Source organism: Oryx dammah, unplaced genomic scaffold (assembly GCF_014754425.2).
Source record: "Oryx dammah isolate SB20612 unplaced genomic scaffold, SCBI_Odam_1.1 HiC_scaffold_3, whole genome shotgun sequence".
In the NCBI taxonomy this organism is placed as follows: Eukaryota; Metazoa; Chordata; class Mammalia; order Artiodactyla; family Bovidae; genus Oryx; species Oryx dammah.
Genome location: NW_024070187.1, coordinates 94,629,759 through 94,657,666, shown reverse-complemented (window position 1 = coordinate 94,657,666; position 27,908 = coordinate 94,629,759). Strand labels below are relative to the sequence as shown.

At 39.3% G+C, this 27,908-nt stretch overlaps 1 protein-coding gene across 1 annotated transcript in view; it reads right to left on the bottom strand.

The window, feature by feature from the left end:
- Positions 1 to 12,025: 12,025 nt before the first annotated feature.
- CFAP299 (cilia and flagella associated protein 299) overlaps positions 12,026 to 27,908 on the bottom strand; it is a 700,195-nt gene continuing 684,312 nt past the window's right edge. The window contains exon 6 of the mRNA XM_040237181.1: positions 12,026 to 12,615. Within this exon, the coding sequence (XP_040093115.1) occupies positions 12,520 to 12,615 (96 nt within the window). The 3' untranslated portion in view covers positions 12,026 to 12,519. The remainder of the gene's footprint in view (positions 12,616 to 27,908) is intronic.

Sequence of the window (27,908 nt, the reverse complement as noted above, 5' to 3'; positions counted from 1 at the left end):
TAGTTGGAGCTCTGCTTTATTTGCTGACAGTGTTTGACAGAGAGGCTTCCAGAATTCTCTATTCTTTCCTGAGTCTTGGCTTTCAACTGTTCCTTGGATTCTAGTATACTCCTATTTCCACTTAAATGTGTGAGCTTTGTTTATGTGGCTTCCAAACAACAACAGAAAACCTCAAGTAACTCAGATGCTAATAGGTGTTTGATGGTGAAAATGGAAGGGTGTTGATCAGTAGACAATTTGTGTGGGAACTTAAACAAACTTACAGAGCTCTCTTTATTTTGGAACTTCTCAGAGTCAATAACATGTCACATTGTGAGTCTCGAGGAGAAATCTGTGGTATGCAATTTCACAGCCTTATTTCACCACAGAATATTTTTTGTTTTGGAAGATACTTTAAAAAGATTGATGTGCTACAGAACATACTTTGGGAAACAGTTCCCTAGTGGTACTCTCAATAAACCAGCATCTTCATCCTCTTGACTTAATTGGTTCTAGAAAGTCTTGGCCAATTCATGTCATATCTACAACAATCTTTTGGTAATTGTAATGAGGAAGAAATTAATTCATAATAGCAGTAGTATCAACAGCAAAAATAAAAACAGAAGGTGCCTGAGATTCCTTTTTAATCCAAGTTAATGAATTTCTTGAGGGAAGCACTTATTCACTATTGTGTCCCTGGAAGAGTATCTGGCTCACAAGAAGCAAAAAAAAAAAAAGTGTGTAAGTGTGTGTGTGTGTTAGTCACTCAGCCATGTCCGACTCTATGCAACCCTATGGACTGTAGCCTCCCAGGCTTCCCTGTCCTTGGGATTCTCCAAGCAAGAATACTGGAGTCGGTAACCATTCTCCAGGGGATCTTCCCAATCCAGGGATCAAACCCAGGTCTCCTACATTGTGTCCTTCATAATTAAATAAGCAGAAAGTGAAAGTGAAATTGTGCAGTCATGTCTGACTCTTTGCGATCCCATGGACTGTAGCCTAGTAGGCTCCTCTGTCCATGGAATTTTCCAGGCAAGAGTGCTGGAGTGAGTTGCCATTTCCTTTTCCAAGGGATCTTCCCGACCTAGGGATCGAACCCAGGTCTCCTGCATTTCAGGCAGACGCTTTACCTTCTGAGCCACCAGGGAAGCCCTAAATAAGTAGATATTTTCTTTCAATTTCCTTGAGATTAAGAAAGTTTCTGGCTATTGTTCACTGTTTAAATCATACTATTCTGGGAGATACAATAAAATTTGAGGATGCTGGTCAAAGATCAGGTAGTTCTAAGTATATACTTTCTTATCTTACAAAAACTATAGTATAAAGTAGGAATTGCACAGAAAGTATTCATCCAGTCACATTGTCACTGCTGCTTTTCCTCCTTTTGTCACCACCAGTAAAAGAGGAAGAATGAATTGCTGCTCCAATGACTGAGTACCTTGGTGGTGGTTTAGTTGTAAGTCATGTCCGACTCTTGTGACCCCATGGACCGTAGCCTGACAGGCTCCTCTGTCCATGGGATTCTCTAGGCAAGAATACTGGAGTGGGTAGCCATTTCCTTCTCCAGGAGATCTTCCTGACCTAGGAGTCAAACCCAGGTCTCCTGCATTGCAGGCAGATTCTTTATCTGTCTGTCCCGCAGATCTATGAGGGACTATTGAATACTTTAGCATTCCCAGACTTCTCCCTTTATTCTCTCCTACTTGCACTCTGTACTCCATTGAACTGGATGCATTGTTTAGTCAGAACTATGTGCTTTTCTGAAGATTCTCATTCATTCACAAGACTGTCATAGTTGTTGTAATTAAAATGTGTTAGTTGCCCAGTTGTTTTCGACTCTTTGTGACCCCATGGACTGTAGCCCACCAGGCCCTTCTGGCCATGAAATTCTCCAGGCAAGAATACTGGAGTGAGTAGCGCCATTCTTTCTCTGGGGGATTTTCCCAACCTGGGGATAAAACCCAGGTCTCCTGTATTGCAGGCAGATTCTTTACCCTCTGAGCCACCAGGGAAGCCCAAAGGAGAACATAATTCTGCATAGCCTGACCTTCCTAGATTTTAAATTTTAGTGATGCTGGGTTCCTGGTGGATGCTAAGTCAAGTTTCCCTTCTCTGGGATTTTGGACTTGGGTAAAAAGAGAAGGGGGATGGGAAGGAAGGAAAGAGGGAGGAAGAGAGAGAGGGGGAGAGAGAGAGTGAAAGAGAGAGTGAGAGGTGTACACCTGGAGAAACAGAGAGGCTGTTCTGTTGGAAGAGAATAAGATGCACAGAGAACAACACAGTAATAGGATAGAGCAGAACTTCTGACAGCGTATGATGATGAGTATTCCTGCGATGCAGACATATTCCTTTCTTTAATCCTAGGAGACAGCTCAGTGTTTTTACAAGAAAGCTTCAGATCAGATAGCCATCACTTGCAACCAGTCTTGGACAATGCCTTTAAACTATCACTTGGAGAAAATTATGCTTAACTTGCAAGGCTATTCTGTTCAGCTGAGGGAATCTATAAATAGATTAGAAAAACAGCAAGGAGAAATCATAGATGTTTTGGATTTTGAAGAGACTTTCAAGAGCCAAAGTCTGGAGAGATAAAGTGATTTGGCCAATTACCAACATCAGCTTGCCAAACAGTCTGGTTCTTAATGCTCTTTACTCTTTATTGCATTGCTCAATTTCTGGTTTCATTTCCTTTCTGTCGGCTAGTTCGTTCTTTGGTCCTGTGTCTTTGGCTCACCATTCTTCTGCTGATGCTCATATACATTTCACATATTCCCTTTCCTTGGCCCTGCATTTGACCATTAGCTTCAGGTTAAAATTACTTTCTTCATGAACTCTGGACTCCTGTGTAACAGCTCTCTAATCGCTGTCTCTTCTTTCCTGGGTAAAAGTCAGTTCAATGAACTTCCATAGAAGGACTTTCCAATTCCCAGGAGTCGCATTAGTTTGACCTTAGTACTGTGATCACAGAGCAAAGTAAGATGTGAGAGATAAGCTCAACACAAGGACATGTCATTTAAAACATTCACAGGAGTTGTGGCTCTGTTGATATAAAGTATATATAAATAGGGGCTTCCCAGGTGAGATGTGGGTTTCATCCCTGGGTCGAGAAGATCCCCTGGAGGAAGAAATGACAACCCACTCTAGTGTTCTTGCCTGGAAAATTCCATGAACAGAGGAGCCTGGTGGACTATATAGTCCATGGGGCCACAAAGAGTCAGACACAATTGAGCAACAGCATGAATGAAATCTTACATAGATTCATTGAATATCAATCAACCTGGGTGGGTGCTGCAAACTTAAATCAGGCTACAAAATCAGGCAACATGACATCTGAATCCAAGGCCAGCTGCATTTAAAAGATATGATATTGGATCTCTCAGAAGTCTAGTCTTGGCTTTGCACTGGCCCAGAGGTTCTAATCCTGAGAATGTCCTGGGTATTTGTGGTCCACATCCCACATTATGGGCTGAACTGTGCTCACATTCATATCTAAAATTCTGTTCCTCCCTCCCCCTACCCCGGTACCTCAGAATGTGATTGCACTTTGAGAAACAGCTTTTGAAGTGGTAACCATGGTAAAATGATGCCATTGCAGTGGACTCTAATCTAATCTGACTGATGTTCTCACAAGAATAAGAAATTCTGACACATGGAGAGACACCAGGGATGCCTGCACAGAGGAAAGACTGAGTGAAGAAACAGCAAGAAGCATGCCATATGCAAGCCAAGGAGAGAGGTCTCAGAAGAAATCAAACTTTCTGACACATCGATCCTGGGCTTACAGTCTCTAGAAGTGTCAGAACATAAATTCTCGTTGTTTAAGCCACCCAGTCTGTGGTATTTTGTTATGGCAGCCCCAGAAAACAAATACTCTGTTGAGTATTTACTATCATTACATTCAGTTCAGTTCAGTTGCTCAGTCATGTCCGACTCTTTGCAACCCTATGAACCGCAGCACGCCAGGCCTCCCTGTCCATCACCGACTCCCGGAGTCCACCCAAAACCATGTCCACTGAGTTGGTGATGCCATCCAACCATCTCATCTTCTGTCGTCCCCTTCTACTGCCTTCAATCTTTCCCAGCATCAGGGTCTTTTCAAATGAATCAGCTCTTCGCATCAGATGGCCAAAGTATTGGAGTTTCAGCTTCAACATCAGTCCTTCCAATGAACACCCAGGACTGATCTCTTTTAGGATGGACTGGTTGGATCTCCTTGCAGTCTGAGGGACTCTCAAGAGTCTTCTCCAACACCACAGTTCGTTCAGTTCATTAAATTCAGTCTCTGTGCTGCGGGTGGGATGCAGATTACGTGCCCTGAGTTCCCGCTAGCATTTCTACCTGCTAACTGGGGGATGCTCAGGTGCATGTGGCTTCTTAGCACCTGGAGCTCAGGCCCCAAGCACTTCGCTCCTTCTCAGTCGCTCTTCTTGAGCCTTCTGTCATCTATGTGGGCCTGAAAAGTGCATCCACACTTAACATGACGATGGAGTAGGAAGAACATGGAATCCATCTCTCTAGCTAGACAACAATTGTACTGGCAGTAACTGTTGAAGATATTGACTACAGGGGCACAGCAACCCACTCAGTATTCTTGCCTGGAGAATCCCTTGGACAGAGGAGCCTGGTGGGTGGCAGTTCATGGGGTTGCAAAGAGTTGGACACTACTGAAGCGACTAACATACCACACACATTCAATTTAGAAGGAAATGTAAAAATTACTTTTGATGACATAATTAATTTTTGTGTCTTATTGTTGGGACTAAATGTAGAAACAATCTAAATATATGATATTAAATATTAAATATTTAAAATAGCTATACTTAAAAATATTTAAAATAGCTAAAACTTTTAATAAACACTGGCATATTAGGGACAGATGATCTAATTTGTGTGTATGTGTGTGTGTGCTTACTTGCTCAGTCGTGTCTGACTCTTCATGATTCCATGGACTGTAACCCACTAGACTCCTCTGTCCATGAAATTTTCCAGGCAAGAATACTGGAGTGGGTTGTCATCTCCTACTCCAGGGGATCTTCTGAACTCAAGGGTCAAACTGCATCTTTTGTGTTTCCTTCATTGACACATGCCACCTGGGAAGCCCAGATTATTTAATAGGTAACAAGGACTCAACTGACATGAGCAAACTCCAGGAGATGGTGAAGGACAGGGAAGCCTGGCATGCTGCAGTCTATGGGGTTGCAAAGAGTCAGACATGACTGAGAGACTGAACAATAAGAAGCATTATTATTCTAATTTAAAATGTATACAAAACCAGAGAGACTTACATAGAAAACAAATTTATGGTTACAAAGGGGAAAGAGACAGGCAGAGGGGTAAACTATGAGTATGGGGTTAACAAATATAAACTACTATACATAAACTAGATAGTCAACAGTATTTACCAAGTATAAGTAGCACAGGGAATTGTATTCAATATATCATAACAACCTATAATGGAAAATAATATGAAAAATGTATAACTGAATCACTTTTCTATACACCTGAAACCAACACAATATTGTAAGTCAAATGTACTTCAATTTTAAAAAAATCTAAATTACACCCACCTGGGAGGCAGCTCCTAAAAACAAAGGGATTAAGAGAAAATTAATTCTGGATAAAAGTTTTTATTTAAAAATAAAATATGACATTTGAATAATTAATTCAGACTATTTTAAATTGAAATCTTATAAATTTATGAACTATATTGAAACTTTTATGAGAACATGAATCATTATGTTTAATTTATTAAATTTATGACAGTTACTTAAATCTGTAGGAAAGCTTGTTAGTTGGAAATTTGAAATCATTAGAGACTTGAAGGTAATGAAGCTCATAAATAAAATTTAAAATGTTTAAAGGATTTTAGTTAACTACACTACAGAATTCATTAAAATAATTGCTGAAATTTCACCAAATCTATGGATAGAAAAATAATTTGTATGCATATTTAAAATATAAGTTGTTGCATTGTTCTGTCACTCAGTCATGTCCAACTCTTTGCAACCCCATGGACTGCAGCAGGCCAGGCTCCCCTGTCCTTTATCATCTCTTGGAGCTTGCTCAAACTCATGTCCATCGAGTCGATGATGCCATCCAACCATTTCATCCTCTGTTGCCCTCTTTTCCTCCTGCCCTCAATCTTTTCTAGCATCAGGTTCTTTTCCAATGCCATCAGCTCATCGCATTTGGTGGCCAAAGTATTGGAACTTAAGCTTCCATATTATCCTTCCAATGAATATTCAGGGTTGATTTCCTTTAGGATTGACTGGTTTGATCTCCTTGAAGTCCATGGGACTCTCAAGAATCTTCTCCCGCACCACAATTCAAAAGCATCAGTTCTTCAGCACTCAGCCTTCTTAATGGTCCAACTCTCACATGACTACTGGAAAAACTATAGTTTGAAAAAGTGATATCTTTGCAAAGTGATATCTGTGCTTTTTAATACACTGTCTAGGTTTGTCATAGCTTTTCTTCCAAAGAGCAAGCGTCTTTTAATTTCATGACTGCAGTCACCATCTGCAGTCATTTTGGAGCCCAAGAAAATAAAGCCTGTCACTGTTTACATTGTTTCCTCATCTATTTGCCATAAAGTGATGGGACCAGAGGCCATGATCTTCATTTTTTAAATGTTGAGTTTTAAGCCAGATTTTTTATTCTCCTCTTTTACTTTCATCAAGAGGCTCTTTAGTTCCTCTCTGCTTTCTGCCATAAGCATGGTTCATCTGCATATCTGAAGTTAATGATATTTCTCCTGGCAATCTTGATTCCAGCTTGTGGTTCATCCAGCCTGGCATTTTGCATGATGTACTCTGCATATAAGTTAAATAAGTAGGGTGACTATAAATATCCTTGATGTACTCCTATCTCAATTTTGAACCACTCTGTTGTTCCATGTCTGGTTCTAACTGTTCCTTCTTAATCTGCATACAGATTTCTCATGAGGCAGGTCAGGTGGTCTGGTATTCCCATCTCTTTAAGAATTTCCCACAGTTTGTGTGATCCACACAGTCAAACACTTTAGGGCAGTCAGTGAAGCAGAAGTAGATGTTTTGAATTTGTAAATGTAATAAGTCAAGCATTTATCCTATTTCAAAAACAATCCCAGCTTTACAGAAATGTTGCAAATTCAGAACAAAGTTTTTTTCCCCATGAAATATTTATAATTTGCTGACATGATGCCTTTTGACTCCCAAACACTTTAGTATAATTTCCTGCAATCAAGGACATTTTCGAATATAACTACAGCATAATCATCAAAATCAGGACATAAATATTTTTACATTACTACCATCTAATCTTTAGAAATCATTCAATTTTCACCAATTGTCCCCAAATTCCCTTTAGAAGATATGGATAAAACTCAGAATCTTGTGTTGCATTTCTTTTTTTTTTTGTCCCTATCACATGGCTTGTGGTATTTCAGCTCCTCCACCAAGGATGGACCCTGGATCCTTTGCAATGAAAGCACCATGTCTTAATCACTGAACCACTAGGGAATTCCCCATGTTGAATTTGAGTGTTATGTCTCTCTAGTCTCACTCAACCTGGGATAATTTCTCAGTCTTCTATTCTGATAATCTTGACACTTTTGAAGATGTCAGGCCAGTCAGTTATCTTGTAGAATGCCCCCAGATTTGGGTTTGTCTGTGTTTTCTCTTGATTAAATACTAGCTATGCAACTTTGGTAGGATTTCTACAAAAGGAATGCAGAGTTCTTCTATTGCATCTTAATTAGGTGAGGAACAAACTCAGTTCACCTCTTTACTAGTCACATTCTTTTTGATCATTTACTAAAAGTGGTGTATGCCCAGCTCCTGCATTGTTCCCCCTGTGAGAAGTATTTTGTGGGAGATACCTAATGCTCAAAATTCTCCAAGCCAGGCTTCAGCAATACGTGAACCGTGAACTCCCTGATGTTCAAGCTGGTTTTAGAAAAGGCAGAGGAACCAGAGATCAAATTGCCAACATCTGCTGGATCATGGAAAAAGCAAGAGAGTTCCAGAAAAACATCTATTTCTGCTTTATTGACTATGCCAAAGCCTTTAACTGTGTAGATCACAATAAACTGTGGAAAATTCTGAAAGAGATGGGAATACCAGACCACCTGACCTGCCTCTTGAGAAATCTGTATGCAGGCCAGGAAGCAACAGTTAGAACTGGACATGGAACAAAAGACTGGTTCCAAATAGGAAAAGGAGTACGTCGAGGCTGTATATTGTCACCTTGCTTATTTAACTTATATGCAGAGTACATCATGAGAAACGCTGGACTGGAAGAAACATAAGCTGGAATCAAGACTGCCGGGAGAAATATCAATAACCTCAGATATGCAGATGACACCACCCTTATGGCAGAAAGAGAAGAGGAGCTAAAAAGCCTCTTGATGAAAGTGAAAGAAGAGAGTGAAAAAGCTGGCTTAAAGCTCAACATTCAGAAAATGAAGATCATGGCATCTGGTCCCATCACTTCATGGGAAATAGATGGGGAAACAGTGGAAACAGTGTCAGACTTTATTTTTCTGGGCTCCAAAATCACTGCAGATGGTGACTGCAGCCATGAAATTAAAAGACGCTTACTCCTTGGAAGAAAAGTTATGACCAACCTAGATAGTATATTCAAAAGCAGAGACATTACTTTACCAACTAAGGTCCGTCTAGTCAAGGCTATGGTTTTTCCTGTGGTCATGTATGGATGTGAGAGTTGGACTGTGAAGAAGGCTGAGCGCCGAAGAATTGATGCGTTTGAACTGTGGTGTTGGAGAGGACTCTTGAGAGTCCCTTGGACTGCAAGGGGATCCAACCAGTCCATTCTGAAGGAGATCAGCCCTGGGATTTCTTTGGAAGGAATGATGCTAAAGCTGAAGCTCCAGTACTTTGGCCACCTCATGCGAACAATTGACTCATTGGAAAAGACTCTGATGCTGGGAGAGATTGGGGGCAGGAGGAGAAGGGGACGACCGAGGATGAGATGGCTGGATGGCATCACTGACTCGATGGACGTGAGTCTGAGTGAACTCTGGGAGATGGTGATGGACAGGGAGGCCTGGCGTGCTGCAATTCATGGGGTCGCAGAGTCGGACACAACTGAGCGACTGAACTGAACTGAACTGAACCATGTAAATATTCTTTCCTCATCAAACTTTTCATGTATTTATTTAAGTAGATCTGTATAGACTCATGGTTTCCTATTTTATACCTGCTGTTTTCATTATTTGATGTCCAACCTGTCCCACATTTGGCCAGTGAGAACCCTTTTAAGGTAGAATCTGTGTTCCTTTGATAAGTTTGTTTCATTTTTCTGAAATGTCTTTGATTTTTGGCACAGAAAGGGATTCCAGACTCTTTAACCCTCCCTGCCTCAGTCCTAGAATCAGTTATTTTTCTACGGATCCCTTCTTCCCTTTGGCAGAAAATAGTGTTGAGAAACTAAGATATGGGTGCAAGGTGTGCTCACTTACATTGGGTATTGCTGCTCTGAGGTTGTCTCAGTGAACAGAGTGTTGGAATATGTATGCATACACACAGAGATGTATATTCTGTATCTGTTGTATTTACTGAAAATGAAGAGATCACACCAATACATCCAACTCTTTTTTTTTAACCATTTATCATGTATTTATTATTATTTTTTTTACTTTACAATATTGTATTGGTTTTGCCATACATCAACATGAATCCACCACGGGTGTACACGTGTTCCACATCCTGAACCCTTCTCCCACCTCCCTCCCCGTACCATCCCTCTGGGTCATCCCAGTGCACCAGCCCCAAGCATCCTGTATCCTGCATCGAACCTGGACTGGCGATTCATTTCTTACATGATATTATACATGTTTCAATGCCATTCTCCCAAGTCATCCCACCCTCTCCCTCTCCCACAGAGTCCAAAAGACTGTTCTATACATCTGTGTCTCTTTTGCTGTCTTGCATACAGGGTTATCATTACCATCTTTCTAAATTCCATATATATGCGTTAGCATACTGTATCGGTGTTTTTCTTTTTGGCTTACTTCACTCTGTATAATAGGCTCCAGGTTCATCCACCTCATTAGAACTGATTCAAATGTATTCTTTTAATGGCTGAGTAATACTCCATTGTATATAGGTACCACAGCTTTCTTATCCATTCATCTGCTGATGGACATCTAGGCTGCTTCCATGTCCTGGCTATTATAAACGGTGCTGCGATGAACATTGGGGTACACGTGTCTCTTTCAATTCTGGTTTCCTCTGTGTGTATGCCCAGCAGTGGGATTGCTGGGTCATAGGGCAGTTCTATTTCCAGGTTTTAAGGAGTCTCCATACTGTTCTCCATAGTGGCTGTACTAGTTTGCATTCCCACCAACAGTGTAAGACGGTTCCCTTTTCTCCACATCCTCCTATGGATACCTTATCTTTGACAAAGGAGGCAAGAATATACAATGGATTAAAGACAATCTCTTTAACAAGTGGTACTGGGAAAACTGGTCAACCATTTGTAGAAGAATGAAACTAGAACACTTTCTAACACTATACACAAAAATAAATTCAAAATGGATTAATGATCTAAATGTAAGACCAGAAACTATGAAACTCCTAGAGGAAAACATAGGGAAAATACTCTCCGACATAAATCACAGCAGGATCCTCTATGACCCACCTCCCAGAATATTGGAAATAAAAGCAAAAATAAACAAATGGGACCTAATTAAAATTAAAAGCTTCTGCACAACAAAAGAAACTATAAGCAAGGTGGAAAGACAGCCTTCTGAATGGGAGAAAATAATAGCAAATGAAGCAACTGACAAAGAATTAATCTCAAAAATATACAAGCAACTCCTGCAGCTCAATTCCAGAAAAATAAATGACCCAATCAAAAAATGGGCCAAAGAACTAAATAGACGTTTTTCAAAGAAGACATACAGATGGCTAACAAACACATGAAAAGATGCTCAACATCACTCATTATCAGAGAAATGCAAATCAAAACCTCAATGAGGTACCATTTCACGCCAGTCAGAATGGCTGCGATCCAAAAGTCTACAAGCAATAAATACATCCAATTCTAATTTCATACCACTCTACTATTCCACACTGGGATCTGACACCTCAAGCCAGACTATCACTTCCTCCATGAACACATCCTGCTCACTGCATTGGAACTTGGGACACTGTACTCTGAGCTCCCCCACCCCAGCCCTGACACTGAGCCTTGCTTGGCTCCACCTAATTGCCTTAGAACTGGATTGCTTAGAAAGGGAAGGAAGGCAATGGGAAGGAGATGAAGTAGCATGTGTGCTTAGGCACGTCTGACTCTTTGTGACCCCATGGGCTATATAGCCCACCTGGCTTCTTTGCCATGGAATTTTCCAGGCAGGAACGCTGGAGTGAGTTGCCATCTCCTACTCCAGGGATCTTCCTGACCCAGGGATTGAACCCACATTCCTGCATCTCCTGCACTGGCAGGAGGATTCTTTATCACTGTGCTACCTGGGAAGCCCCAGAAGGGGAGCCAAATATTAATCTAAAATCACAAATGGCCTCTGAAGATCTTTTCTGCCCAAAAGTCACCTGCAGGGGCATATTAGGAAAATGTGTTCTTCACTCTTATGAGGTCCTCATTTCTCTAAAATCTCTGGTTTCCTTTAGATTTCATTTTCTCAGCTTTATTGTCATGAAGTTCATATTGTCTAGGCACATGAACATATTAAACACTTCAATCATTTTACACATCAACTCATGGGATACTTAAGATTATATTTATTCATGTGTGTGTGTTAGTCACTCAGTTGTGTCTGACTCTTTGTGACCCCATGGATTGTAGCCCACCAGGCTCCTCTGTCCATGAGATTCTCCAGGCAAGAATACTGGAGTGGGTTGCCATTTCCTTCTCCAATTTACTCATGTAGTGCTAATGTAAACCTTAAAAACCTTTGGACAGTCTTCTAACCTCTTATGTCAGATGGTAAAGAATCTGCCTGCAATGTAGGAGACCTGGGTTTGATCCCTGGGTCAGGAAGATTCCTGGAGAAGGGAATGGCTACCCACTCCAGTATTCTTGCCTGGAAAATTCCATGGACAGAGGAGCCCAGCGGGCTACAGTCTATGAGGACAGAGCTGAGTAACTAACATCAAATTCAGTGATTTTAGGAGATAGCACTGCCATGTAGCATAAGGCTTTGCCTAACTCTGTTTGGCCATATTAGGACCTAGAACATTTTCAGACATTTGGAAACGTGGAAAATATGAGGTACAATGTAAGTCACTAATTACTTTATCTTTGAAGAAGCAATAAGATTTTCTCCCATGAATTACTGCAATCAGCTTCAGTGTTTAGGGGGAAAAAATTAGAAAAACCTCAAAGCAGATTAAGACAATATTAGTACCACAGAAACACAGTCAAGATCATGATTTCCTCTCTAATTTCTTTATCAAATTTTATTATTCTGATTTGCCTTCTAGCTACTGGACTCACTTATTATTCTGATTTGCTTCTGGTTATAGGAGTCATTTACATTTAGCAAACCATTAGGGAGGGAACTATCTACCATGTTTGTAGTTAAGTCTTTCTTCTGGAAACGTGGTCAAAAATGACAACTTGTTTGTACAGCTCTGTTACGATCCGGCTTCTAGTAGAGTTGTCACCAGGTTGAGCCTAAAATACACAATCATATTGTTAGTCAGGTCAGTCCATGCACATAATTCACATTAAATGAATTTTCCTCTTGCTTCAGTGTTGTAGCAAATAGAACTAAGAAAGTTGTATCCATGGAAACATATCCAAGTTTCCCCCCAGATTCTTTTCCCAGGAGTGGTGATAATTCCAATCAGGAGCTCTGAGGCCCTGGTGGTGACATTACTGAAAATATCTAGGATCAAAGCAGTGTCACAGGTTCATACTTGTCTAGACTCTGCTGAACCCACGGGTCACTAACTCTGCAGAATTCCCAGGGAAGGGCTCTGCATACACAGGTGATTGCAGGGTAGTAAGTTCAAAAGAACCCTATCTTGATTTCAAGTTTGTTAAATAAAAATGTCTCAGATTTGGAATTGGTTCAGACTCGTGGAACTAACTACATGTCCATGGTGGGTTTCGTGAATAGCTTCTTACTCGTTTGATAGCTATTTGATTTACATTTTCCCCCCTTTACATTATAATCCATGAAAAAAAGATTTGGTCCTTTTACTTTTATACAGATATTTTGCCATAATTATAAGGCCCCCAGAGAGACCCTCTGGGAGAAAGTATTCACTAATGTGGTACTGGTAAGAGAGAAGACAGATCCGAAAAGAGCCAGATAGTATCTAATATTAGTCATTGGGCCTTTCCTGTATTTGATGTACAAAAGAATGCATGATGTTACTTGCTCTCTCTCCTTCTCTTGTAAGAAGAGATGATAAGAATTTAGATCAGGGACTAGAGAGAAGCTTTGATATTACCTTTTCCCTTTGGTATTCAATTTCTTGTGCTAGTGAGAAAGAATATATCAGACCCATCTTCTGTTGAAAGAATGAGTAAAATTGTAAAGATTTTGAAATGGGGAAAACAAAAATAGTGTCTTGAGTGGCTTACCCATACATGTTTTATTCTATGTTTGTGCGATTTTATAACTCATTAAGTTGGAGAAAACTGATACTAATGCAAAATATTCTCTACAAAGATGCAAACTAATTGTGCTCAGTGTCACACCACTGATTATTGCTTCATCTTGAGGCCTGTTTTACATTAATTTGTAAATTAATTTCAATCTTTCTTTTTCCCTTTATGTGTTCTGAGTTTTGACTTCTTCATTGAACTGCTTACAACATCTTACTTGTTCATTGCATAATTTATGAATAAACAAAAGTTTTGACACATTCACTTTACATCAGTATAAGAGTCACAATTATATCCTTTTTAGAAACACTATCGTGTAAATATTTTGGAGATTCCAATTTGATGCACAGTGGTTCACCTGACAGTCAAATAGCTTGAGTAGCTGGAGTGTGTCTCTTTTGGGTGACTTAAATTCTTTATTTCTTGATTTCCATTGGTAAATCCCTAGTAGCAACAGAACTTTAACTTTGTTGATCCTCTGTTTCTTCACATATTTCCCTTTTTACTATGTCTGTATTTTGTTTTTGCTTTTGGAACTTTTACAATGAATAAATTATTCCCCCTTGGTGACAACTGTGATTTGGAACTTGATTTTATGGCTTAACCTTTGCGCTTTCTGTAAATAGATGAATAGATTACTGAGATTTATTCTTTTTTTGAGTAAGAAACAACAGAAAATCTGATTTGTTATTATTATTTTTTCTTTATTTGTCTACTTGTCTTCTTTGAAGAAATTAAGAATCTCATGCCCATTAGGAAAGAGGACAACTTTTTTTATATATGGGCAGATTACTTTTTTGAGTTTACTCTTGAGTTGTGGTTATATTTAGACTTGAAGCTACAAGATCCCTATGTGTCTGTGTGTATATATGTTTAGAATTCAGAAAGACCTTTGTATCTTTATGTATGAGTGCATAGTATTTTTCTATCTCTGGGGAGAATTAATAAATTAGATTAAGAAGTCTCCTAAATTAAAGAAACTCTGTTCTGATTGTCCTGTAGAGCTCTTATGTAAATAAGTTCTTATGTAAGTCAAATATTTATAAAATTCCAGGAAAATGTGGAAATTAAAGTTTTGATACTTTTTTTTTTTTTTCTGTTTGTCCATGCAACATGAGAATCTTCCCCAACCAGGGATCAAACCTATGTCCCCCATGTTGGGAGTGCAGAATCTTAACCACTGGACTGCCAGGGAAGTCCAGAGTTTGGATAATTTTAATGTGCTATGCTTAAAAAATATTCTCACAGAAATGATTTAAAATTTTAAGGTTGTACAATTGAAATAAATATTTGGCAAATCAGAGTAGTGTAATAATTTTTGTTTAACACAAATAGCTTTTCCTCTGATTTATCAGTTAGGTATAACATAAACATATATTTTATTTTACTGTACTTGTGTTTGCTTTTCTTAAGCTTATTGATGCATACTAATAAAATAAGCTAACACTACTCTGATACAATCTGTAATATAATGAGAAATCCATATTCAACAAAATCATTATTCTGACAACTTTATTTCATCAGTAATTTTGTTTCTTACTGTCAACTTGAATATAATTACTCAGATCTTTAGGTAACGTAAAAACTTAGATAGCTATTAGATTAAATAGCATAAAGAATATTCATGTGATATCCAGATAGCTTCTAATCATGATAGAATACTGAAAATCTGATGCCTAATTATTAAACTTAACTTTAAGTTTATATACTTTTGCTTATAGCCAATGAAAAGTTCCTATTTTGGGTCATGTTAGTGAACATGTTCATTTTTTCTCTGTAAAAAGATATGTGCGTGGCTATACAAAGATGCCAAGAAGGCAATGGCCACCCACTCCAGTACTCTTGCCTGGAGAATCCCATGGGCGGAGGAGCCTGGTGGGCTGCAGTCCATGGGGTCATTAAGAGTCGGACACGACTGAGCGACTTCACTTTCACTTTTCACTTTCATGCATTGGAGAAGAAAATGGCAACCCACTCCAGTATTTTTGCCTGGAGAATCCCAGGGATGGAGGAGACTTGGTGGACTGCCATCTATGGGGTCGCACAGAGTTGGACACGACTGATGCTACTTAGCAGCAGCAGCATATAAAGATGCAGCATAAACTTCTCTTGTCTATTAAAATGCTTTTGGAAGAAAGGAATTCTTAGTTATCTGCCTCCAATTTTCTCCATGAAATAGAGTTACTTTGGTTGAAAACTCATAATTAATATGAATGGTTGAGAAGACATCATAAGCAATGTTTGTTTAGTCACTGAGTCTTGTCTGACTATTTTGCAATCTTGTGAACTATAGCCCACCAGGCTCCTCTGTCCATGGGATTTCTCAGTCAAGAATACTGGAGTAGGATGCCATTTCCTTTTCCAGAGGATTTTCTCTACCCAGGGATTGAATTCGCACCTCCTGCACTGGCAGGTAGATTCTTTACCACTGAGCCAACTGGGAAGCCCCATCACAAGCAACAGGGATAGACTAATACCACAGTCTCTTTGCTTTTGTGTTTCAAAGAGAAGATAGTCTTATCCTATAGTGGTGTATTTTTTTTTCAATTAATTCTTATTGGAATATAGCTGCTTTAAAATGCTGTGTTAGTTTCTTGCTGTACAGCAAAGTGAATCAGTCATACGTGTACATATGGATACACGTATATCCACTCTTTTTTAGATTTCCTTTCCATTTATAGTGGAGGTTTTATAACAGTATATGTAGCAGTATATATCTATATATATATGTATATATATTAATATAGTACTATATAGTAGTAATTATATATATAGTATATAGGGCCTTCTCTGGTAGCTCAGGCTTCCTTTGTGGCTCAGCTGGTAAAGAATCTGCCTGCAATGCGGGAGACATGGGTTCGATCCCTGGGTTGGGAAGATCCCGTGGAGAAGGGAAAGGCTACCCACTCCAGTATTCTGGCCTGGAGAATTCCATGAACTATACGGTTCATGGCGTCACAGAGTCAGACATGACTGAGAGACTTTCACTCACTCACTCACTCACTCACTCACTTACTGGTTGCTCAGCTGGTAAAGAATCCGCCTACAATGTGGGAAGTCCCGGCTCGCTTCTGGGGTTGGGAAGATCCTCTGGAGGAGGGCACAGCAACCCACTCCAGTATTCTTGCCTGGAGAATCCCCATGGACAGAGGAGCCTGGAGGGCTAAGTCCATGGGGTTGCAAAGATTCAGACACAACTGAGCAACTAAGCACAGCATAGCACAGCACAGTAATTATATACATAGTATTGGGCTTCCTGGGTGGCGCTAGTGGTAAAGAACTCACCTGCCAATGCAGGAGGCATGAGGATCCCTGGGTCAGGAAGATCCTCTGGAGAAGGAAATGGCAACCCACTACAGTATTCTTGGCTGGAGAACCCCATGGACAGAGGAGCCTAGAGAGCTACAGTCCATAGGATCACAAAATGTTGGACAAGACTGAAAGTGATTTAGCACACATATAAATAGTATTAATTGTATATATAATTTTATATATAATTTATAGACTTATGTAGCTATCATGTCGGAGAAGGCAATGGCACCCCACTCCAGTACCCTTGCCTGGAAAATCCCATGGATGGAAGAGCCTGGTAGGCTGCAGTCCATGGGATCACGAATAGTCGGACACGACTGAGTGACTTCACTTTCACTTTTCACTTTCATGCATTGGAGAAGGAAATGGCAACTCACTCCAGTGTTCTTGCCTGGAGAATCCCAGGGACAGAGGAGCATGGTGGGCTGCCGTCTATGGGGTCGCACAGAGTCGGACATGACTGAAGCGACTTAGCAGCAGCTATCATGTATATATTTATAAATATAATTTATACAATTTCTATATATTTATAATTTATATATGGTTATATAATTATAATATATACTTATATAATTATATATAAATAACTACATAATACATATCCAAGAGTAGTGCTTTCCAGGCTTTTTTCCTCTTCTATTATATTTCAGAACCCCTGTAAAATCTCAAGACTTACTGAGAACCACAAAGAATTTTTATGTGAGTTATAACTGTCAATATTTACTATATTGGAAGTGGAAATTGAGAAAATTTAAGATAGTGATTCATTTGACCATAGCTATGATGAATACATCTTTCAGGATTTGAAACAGCTCAACTGGAACTCCATCACCTCCACTAGCTTTGTTCGTAGTGATGCTTTCTAAGGCCCACTTGACTTCACTTTCCAAGATGTCTAGCTCTAGATTAGTGATCACATCATCATGATTATCTGGGTCAGGAAGATCTTTTTTTGTACAGTTCTTCTGTGTATTCTTGCCACCTCTTCTTAATATCTTCTGCTTCTGTTAGGTCCAGACCATTTCTGTCCTTTATTGAGCCCATCTTTGCATGAAATGTTCCCTTGGTATCTCTAATTTTCTTGAAGAGATCTCTAGTCTTTCCCATTCTGTTGTTTTCCTCGATTTCTTTGCATTGATCACTGAAGAAGGCTTTCTTATCTCTTCTTGCTATTCTTTGGAACTCTGCATTCAGATGCTTATATCTTTCCTTTTCTCCTTTGCTTTTTGCCTCTCTTCTTTTCACAGCTATTTGTAAGGCCTCCCCAGACAGCCATTTTGCTTTTTTGCATTTCTTTTTCTTAGGGATGGTCTTGATCCCTGTCTTCTGTACAATGTCACGAACCTCATTCCATAGTTCATCAGGCACTCTATCTATCAGATCTAGGCCCTTAAATCTATTTCTCCGGCTAGTCAAGGCTATGGTTTTTCCTGTGGTCATGTATGGATGTGAGAGTTGGACTGTGATGAAGGCTGAGCGCCAAAGAATTGATGCGTTTGAACTGTGGTGTTGGAGAAGACTCTTGTGAGTCCCTTGGACTGCAAGGAGATCCAACCAGTCCATTCTGAAGGAGATCAACCCTGGGATTTCTTTGGAAGGAATGATGCTAAAGCTGAAGCTCCAGTACTTTGGCCACCTCATGTGAAGAACTGACTCATTGGACAAGACTCTGATGCTGAGAGAGACTGGGGGCAGGAGGAGAAGGGGACGACAGAGGATGAGATGGCTGGATGGCATCACGGACTCAATGGACGTGGGTCTGGGTGAACTCTGGGAGATGGTGATGGACAGGGAGGCCTGGTGTGCTGCAATTCATGGGGTCACAAAGAGTCGGACACGACTGAGTGACTGAACTGAACTGATGATGAATACATATTGAAATGTTAACAGAAATAACATCTTAGTATATATATATATATATATAAATTATTTTCAGTTCATGGATCTCCTGAGAATTGCTGTGACATGACAAAGGAAAACAAAGGACAAAATTTGGAAGTAAATTTTACTTGTTTTGGTTTATAGTACTTGATTCTGAAAAGAGTAATGGCATGCTAAAATTTCAGTTAAGTTTGCCCTATCTTGATGGGCTTGCTTACTGGTTAACTTCTTTACCTACTATATAAAAGGTATTTTTTTTAACCATCTGTGTAACTGTCTAGGTAGTAAATATTTAAAGTCTTACAAGAATAATTTTCTGTGCTTCGTGTTGAATTTATTGCATTCTTAATTGTTTAAGAAAAAGAAAAATTAGAAACAAAAGCAAGGAACAAAAATTCCTAATTTATAAAGAGCTAAGGTTCTTCATGGGAAATAGACGGGGAAACAGTGGAAACAGTGTCAGACTTTATTTTGGGGGGGCTCCAAAAGCACTGCAGATGGTGACTGCAGCCATGAAATTAAAAGACGCTTACTCCTTGGAAGAAAAGTTATGACCAACCTAGATAGCATATTCAAAATCGGAGACGTTACTTTGCCGACTAAGGTCTGTCTAGTCAAAGCTATGGTTTTTCCTGTGGTCATGTATGGATGTGAGAGTTGGACTGTGATGAAGGCTGAGTGCCGAAAAATTGATGCTTTTGAACTGTGGTGTTGGAGAGGACTCTTGAGAGTCCCTTGGACTGCAAGGAGATCCAACCAATCCATTCTGAAGGAGATCAGCCCTGGGATTTCTTTGGAAGGAATGATGCTAAAGCTGAAGCTCCAGTACTTTGGCCACCTCCTGAGAAGAGTTGACTCATTGGAAAAGACTCTGATGCTGGAAGGGATTGGGGGCAGGAGGAGAAGGGGACGACCGAGGATGAGATGGCTGGATGGCATCACGGACTCGATGGACATGAGTCTGAGTGAACTCCGGGAGATGGTGATGAACAGGGAGGCCTGGCGTGCTGCGATTCATGGGGTCGCAAGGAGTTGGACACAACTGAGCGACTGAACTGAAGGTTCTTTATAGTCATGTTAATGTTGTATTGTTTTAAATGTTTAAACAGTTAACTCGGTGTTGTTTTTGCAGCATCCTGATCCTATCTTAAACAAGTGTTCAAATATCCTCTGACATTTTTTTAAATTGATTTTTGCCTTCCTATAATTGAATCCTAAGTAGAGGAAAAATTAAACTTTCCAGTTATATTTTACACCTGAAACTATCTTTGAGATTTCCCATAGGGCTTGGAAAAAAATCACAAAGATTTATTTTTTCACCTTTGAAGAGAGCTGCCAGAAAGAGCTAAAATTTTCTGTAGAATTCTGTGGGCAGATTTGCTATTAATAAATCAGAAGGGGTGTTTAGCCTTGCTGACGTAGACTTGTATAGGTATAATGTTATTAACATAAATATTTCAAAAATTTTTTGGGAAGTCCCTGGAGTTATGTCATTGAACTTGCTGTCTTATAATATGGCTTTACCCTCAGGGAGAACACTGATTCCAATGCTTAGGAATATTTCCACCAGATTTTCCTTTATATATGGCAAGGTTCTGGTGGTGCTGAGCTTGATGATATTAGACAATGGTAGCATAATATTATGTGTCATCATTTCAACTATTGGTTTTAAAGATACAATTGTTTAGGTCTTACTGCAGCCCTTACTAAGCCACTTGCTTGATGTTCCTGGTACAAACAATTGTATCAGGATTATTTCTGTCATATCTCAATATTTTTTCTTTTATAAAATTTTTATTCACTTTTCTGAATCAATTATAGCATTCATAAACTCCTTCTGAAATAAATTTAAGCATTATCCTTAGACGGTTTATCATATTTCTTTATTTGGGGTTGGAGAGGAGGCAGGAAATTTGTTTTGAATGCCACAGGGAGAAGTAACCTTTTTTGTTTTCTGCATTATTCTTATTCTGAACTCTCATAAGACTGCTCGCATTTGAATTTATTTGAATTTATTACTAGTAATAAATTGGAGAAGGCAATGGCACCCTACTCCACTACTCTTGCCTGGAAAATTCCATGGATGGAGGAGCCTGATTGGCTGCAGTCCATGGGGTCGATAAGAGTCAGATATGACTGAGCGACTTCACTTTCACTTTCCACTTTCATGCATTGGAGAAGGAAATGGCAACCCACTCCAGTGTTCTTGCCTGGAGAATCCCAGGGACAGGGGAGCCTGGTGGGCTGCCGTCTATGGCGTCGCACAGAGTCGGACACGACTGAAGCGACTTAGCAGCAGCAGCAGCAGTAATAAATCACTCACCTATTTTAAGTCCCTCTTATCTACAGATAGTATTGTTTTGCTCTGATGCTTCCCGGAAGTGTCTCTTATAGTTACAGGTGAGAATCTGTGTCTTCAACTAAGAAAAGTCTCAGAATATTGTAGAAAAGAACTGTATCAGGTACTTCAATTACTGACACTTCAAAGCTGAGGTAACATGGATTAGATGGCTTTCAATCTGCAAAACCAATGGACTGAGTCAGGATTTCCAGGTTCTGTTTTGGCCAAAAGAGAGGATGGCATAGGACAGCTAACCAAAGATCCACTGGAGCAGGAATCAGTTATAACTGGGCTGAATAAAGTCTTAAGAGAAATTTTGCTGTGGCTATTTGTCTGAAATATTGTTGATATTATTTAATGTTCTATTTTCAGATATCTAAGAATCACCCTATCTCCTTTTCGTTAAGTAATATGTAACACATACAATCATACAATTTAGTAAAGTCTGTTTTTGTAAAATGAAGCCAAACATTTAAAAATGATTTTAAAATGATAGCTGATTCCTACTTATTCTTCAGTCGTGTCTGACTCTTTGCATCCCCATGGACTATACAGTCCATGGAATTCTCCAGGCCAGAATACTGGAGTGGGTAGCCTTTTCCTTCTCCAGGGGACCTTCCTAACCCAGGGATCAAGTCCAGGTCTCCCGCATTGCAGGCGGATTCTATACCAGTTGAGCCACAAGGGAAACCCACTTATTCCTCTAGGATTCAGAAATTTATATTGTCTCCTTTCTTTCCATGGCCATTTAGTTATTTGCCTAGGTTCAGTGAGGCTCTGTCATCTATATTTGTACATAACATAACTGTACAAATTGAAAAACCGAAGCCTTGCCTAGAATGTCATATTTGAGTGCAAGCAATGCCTATAAAGTGCTGACCTATTCCTTGACTTAAAAAGTCCAAGAATATTATATATTATATGCTTGCTCAGTCGCTCATTCGTGTCCAATGCCTTGTGACCCCATGGACTGCAATCCGCCAGGCTTCTCTGTCATGGAATTTTCCAGGAGAGAATACTGGAGCAGGCAATTTACAAATACTAGAAATGGCAATTTCCTCCTCCAGGAGATATTCCTGACCCATGGATTGAGCCCGTGTCTCTTTTGTCTCCTGCATAAGCAGGCAGAATTTTTACTGAGTAAAAGTCACTCAGTTGTGTCCAACTCTTTTCCACCCCATGGACTATGCAGTCCATGGAATTCTCTGGGCCAGAATACTGGAGTGGGTAGCCTTTCCCTTCTCCAGGGATTGAAACTAGGTCTTTCACATTGCAGGCAGATTCTTTATCAGCTGAGCCATGAGGGAAGCCCATTACCACTAGTGCCAGCTGGGAAACACACTCTATGTAACTAACTTTAAAATATTTGGGAGACCTAGTGAACAGAGGTGGAGAAGGAAATGGCAACCCACTCCAGTATTCTTGCCTGAAGAATACTGTGGACAGAGGAGCCTGGTGAGCTGCTGTCCATGGGGTCACACAGAGCCGGACACAACTGAAGGGACTTAGCATGCATACATGCACTGGAGAAGGAAATGGCAACCCGCTCCGGTGTTCTTGCCTGGAGAATCCCAGGGACGGGGGAGCCTGGTGGGCTGCCGTCTGTGGGGTCACACAGAGTCGGACACGACTGAAGCGACTTAGCAGCAGCAGTGAAGAGTTTACGCAAATTTTTAGGTATTTCAGGTGAAATATGGTGGAGAGCATTCCTTGGGCTTGGTTTCCTAACCTCAGGTCAATAAATAATAGAGGATTTTAAAAATCCAATTTGAGATTTCTTGTGAAAATTTCCAAACCCAATTTAACTTAGTTTTTGTTCAAAATTATATGGATTTAGAGTTTACATGGGCAGCTTAAGGTGTCCAAAATGGTAAAATAAACCATTTGTTGCATCTATGTAAAAAATCAGACAAATCTAATGAGAGCAGCTTTAACTTATAAGAATAATCTTTCTTTGAAATTATTATGATAAAGAGGAGAGGAGGCTCTCAGGGAAAATTGTAAGAGACTTTGAGAGTTACACATCAAATAGTGGCTATCTTGAATGCTCATTTAGATTTTCTCATCTTTGATATTACAACTCTGTAAGTTCTCAAAGTCACATAATGATTTAAATACTTGCATCTGTATAAATGCAAGACAGTTGTACTTGGTAGACTGCAACTAACTTTTGCATTGATTTTAGTAGACCAATTGTGCATCTAGTTGTAAAGTAATTTCAGAATTTCTTATTCCCATTATGGGCCTCTGCTCTGAATTTTTCTTTGCATCAACATTAATAGCTACCAGTTTGTCATTAATTAACGAGTTAAAAATCTTTGACACATTCAGTTTAGTAAAAAATACATACACATTCTACCTGAGAATCACGATTCTACTTTCTTTTAAAAATTGTTCCTTAACAATAGATAACAAGAGTGCTAGAAATGATCTCACATATACAGCAACAACAAACATTGCAGTTGGTTGAGGAAATGTAGCACTTAGAAAACTGACTTCAAATTCACAGCATGTAAGGAGTTGCTATTAATAAAAGAATTCTGCCTGAAGTCACTACTAGGTCCTAGGAGAGATGGGACTCCAAGTCAAATATAAATACAAGTAAAACAAGATATTGGGATAAGATCAGCTATTAAAAATTACTGAAAAAGAATAATTGACTGAACAAAGTAAAAAGACTTTAACCTTATTCTATAAAACCTGAGAAAACCTGTAGATTTTAATGTGTAAAGGAAACCAAAAACTTTGTATAAAAGAAACTATCAGTAAAATATTGCCCAGTCTTAGTATGGGAATCTTTTTGAACATAGTAACAATGGGAAGAAATCAGAATGGGACAATAGTTTAGACTATACAGAAATTTAAAATTTATATGCCAAAAACATTATAAATGTTAAGATAGATATCTAAATTGTAATGCATCTTTAACATATGACAGCCAAAGGTTTTCTACCTTTTATATATAGAATACTTTAAATTTAATTTTAAAAAACTGCTCAAACTCCATAGAAAGTTGTGTAGAGGGCAATAACTAATACAGGAGAAGAAATATAGTATACTAACATGCATGTGAAAGAAATGTTCACTCTTGACAACAATCTAAAGTGAACATTAAAGTGACCTCTAATAAAATTTAACTATAAGATTAACAAAGTTTCAAAAGTATGCAAAATAGAGCATGGTTTTTGGCAGTTTTAAACAGTTCAGGTATAACTGTAAATTGATACAGTCTAACTGCAAAGTGATTTGACAATATCTTTCTAAAGTTTTACAATGTATGTATCTTTTGACTAAGAAATTTCCTTTTTAGGAGTCCATCTTAAAGAAAAAAATCAGAAACCTGGTTATAAAGAGTTGTTGTTTAAACCTAGGTAGAAAAACTGAAACCAACCTAAGTGTCCATGAGTGGGAAATTCTTACATAAAAGACCAGTGCTTTATAGGATGGAGTGAAGTGTTAGTTGCTCAGTCGTGTCTGACTCTTTGCACCCTGAGGACTGTAGCCCACCAGGCTCCTCCTCTGTCCATGGAATTTTCCAGGCAAGAATACTGGAGTGGGTAGCCTTTTCCTTCTCCAGAGAATCTTCTCAACCCAGGGATCAGACCTGGGTCTCCCGAATTGCAGGCAGATTATTTACCTCTGAGTCACCAGTGAAGCGCCTATAGGATAGAACGTTATTTACACTGTTTCACAGCTTGATTTTTCCATTTGATAGTGTAAACAAACATCTATCCACACTAACACAACAAATTCAGTACACATAGCTTTAACTCACTTTTAGCTAGGGCTTCCCTGGTGCCTCAGCTGGTAAAGAATCTGCCTGCCATGCAGGAGGTCTGGGTTTGATCCCTGGGTTGGGAAGATCCCATGGAGAATGGAAAGGCTACCCACTCCAATATTCTGGCCCAAAGAATTCCATGGACTGCATAGTTCACAGGGTGGCAAAGAGTTGGACACGACTGAGCGACTTTCACTTTTCTTGGTGGCTCATTGGTAAAGAATCTGCCTACTGTTGTAGGAGATGCAAGTTTGATTCTTGCATTGGGAAGATCCCCCGGAGGAAGAAATGGTAACCCACTCCAGTACTTCTGCCTGGGAAATCCCATGGACAGAGGAGCCTGGTGGGTTACAGTCCATGGGTCACAAAACAGTTGGACATGACCTAGTGACTAAACAACATTAATAATATTACTTCACTGCTATGATGTATCATAAATTATTTAATTATTGCTGTCAGTCATGGACATAGGGATTATATCCACTTTTTATCTACTGCAATTAGCTTTTTACTTTTTAACAACTACTACTTTTACTAGTTTTAACAATAACTACTTTTTAACAACCTTCACTTTTCTAAGTTGGTACAACACCAGGAGGCAATATCTGTTTACCCAGCCCAATTTAGTAGCACATTAAACACATTCTTTCATTTAATCATCACAACAACCTTGTGTAAAATAGTTTTTTTTAATAGATTTAACAGATGAGAAAACGGAGGTAGAGAAGTGGTCCAGAGGAGTTAAGGAATTTACCCTAATCACAAAGCTGATAAAAGTTTAACTCCCACTCATTTTCCCTATTGCCCCTCTTAAACAGCTTTTCTCTGCCTGAGTCCTAGGAGGTATTCCCCAGCCTTTCCCACTTGTCCTGTTCTTTTTCTAGATCATTTGAACTGCTCTCTGGCATTTTGGAGAGTCCTAGGTCCTCAGGTTTCAAGTGGAATTCATTAAAAGGCTTAGGCAGGTTTCTGGATATCCTAAAATACTTTTATGTTACTCTGTGTATGCCAGCACGTGTGCATTTTCTTTTCTGAGCAAATCTATAAAATGTGTCAGAGTTTTAATATAAGGGGCTAAAATAAGTTGTGTTTCCTTAAAGGTTAAGAGTCTAGTCTCTGGAGCAGCCTCATGTGCTTGTGAGGTAGTGTTCTGGGTTACCAAGTTGGGGGCTGCCATATATTTCTTTGTCTTATCATGATTTTTTTACTCTTGCTCCAGCTTTTTGAGGCAATATACATCATCAAGGCCAGTAATAAGTACACTGAAGCTTTTTGAGGCTATATACATCATCAAGGCCACTAATATGTACACTGAAGCTTTTTGAGGCTATATACATCATCAAGGCCACTAATATGTACACTGAAGCTTTTTGAGGCAATATACATCATCAAGGCCACTAATATGTACGCTGAAGCTCTCCCAACTAGCAATAACCATTTAGAGGTTATCAGCATGGGATTTTTCTCCCTTGCCAGGAGGCTTGATCACTGTTCATGCTATCGTATTCCATGTTCCAACATATTTCAGTATCCCTCAACCTGCTTTGGGATTTCAGTGCCTCAGAAACTGTAGGCATTTAATGGGGTGGTGAATTGTTAAATAGTCATGAGACTTGACTACTTGTTTAGCTGTTAAGACTGAGAAGAAATCATGCTCTCTTTGAATAAACAGTAATTCCTCGACTGTGGTCTTGACCAACAGAGACTATGCCTGACTCCTGTGTTTCTAGCACCTGCCTCTCTGACATTAGTTATCAGGTCTTTGAAACCATGAAGGAAACAATTACTTTGTTCCTATTTAATCTTTTCATTCAGCTAGGAAGGGAAATGTTCCATTCTTTCCCATAGTCCTTGTACTGATTTGTGACACATTTTGTAAAAAAAGTGAGCAGGAACTGGGGCTAAAGCAGTCTTCCTCAAATTTCTCCATTCTCACTTCTCTTTTGGTCTGTATTACTTTTGGCTCATTTGAAAAGACCCTGATGCTGGGAAAGACTGAGGGAAGGAGGAGAAGGGGAGGACAGAGGATGAGATGGTTAGATGGCATCACCGACTCAATGGACGTGGGTTTCGGTGGACTCCGGGAGTTGGTGATGGACAGGGATGCCTGGCATGCTGAGGTTCATGGGGTTGCAGAGAATTGGACATGACTGAACAACTGAACTGAACTGACTTTTGGCATAATGTTTGATTAGGCTGTTCTTCTAATCAGAAGCTTAACACAGCAAATTTTCTTTGTCACGTATGTTTTATTATATACTTTCTTTTTACTGCAGTATAAATATATACTTTTATTTTCACTGAAGATAATAAAACTTGGATGGTGAAGGGTTGTCATTCACACTTTCATTACTAAGCATTGATATATATATATAATTTTAAATTACATAGTTAATATTTTCCTTTGTTCCAGCTCACCTTTTCTGTGCCACACCTTGTATATGAGTTCATTCATATATTGGACTTAACAACAATGTACTTATCTCTAGGGGTTGTTTCATAATACTGCATATAAAATTAAAATCAGTTTTCCAGGTCAGAAAGAGGGCATAGCATTTAAGTTTTAAGAGTTTTAATTCATAAAAGCTAATCTCTGTTGTGTAATTTTTAATGTATTCCTCAAGGCCATTGATTTTAGCAGCAGTTTGTTAAGTAAATACTTAATTTATATGTGGTAGACTTTCAGTTCAGGTATACCAGGTGATTGCCCAAGGGGAGAAAACATTTAAAAGCTTCTGAGTATGTGGGTGTTTTAGGGCTATAATCAAGCAAACGTTCAGTAATTTGGGCAGCAAAACCAGAAAACTGGCAAGGCCTCAGCTTTACTTAATAACTGCGACTGTGCCACAGTTAAAAAGCAGTACTTACAAGAGGCCTCTGAGGAAAACCCAAGAGCCAAAAAAGTGGTGCTGGTGACTCAGTAAGTGTCCCCTGCTCCATTAATTCAAGGTAGTGTGGAGGTGAGAGAACACTGCTGGAGACTCGCAAGAAAGAAATCATGGCTTGTCTTAAGCGTATTCTGTTCAGTATGGGTTTTTC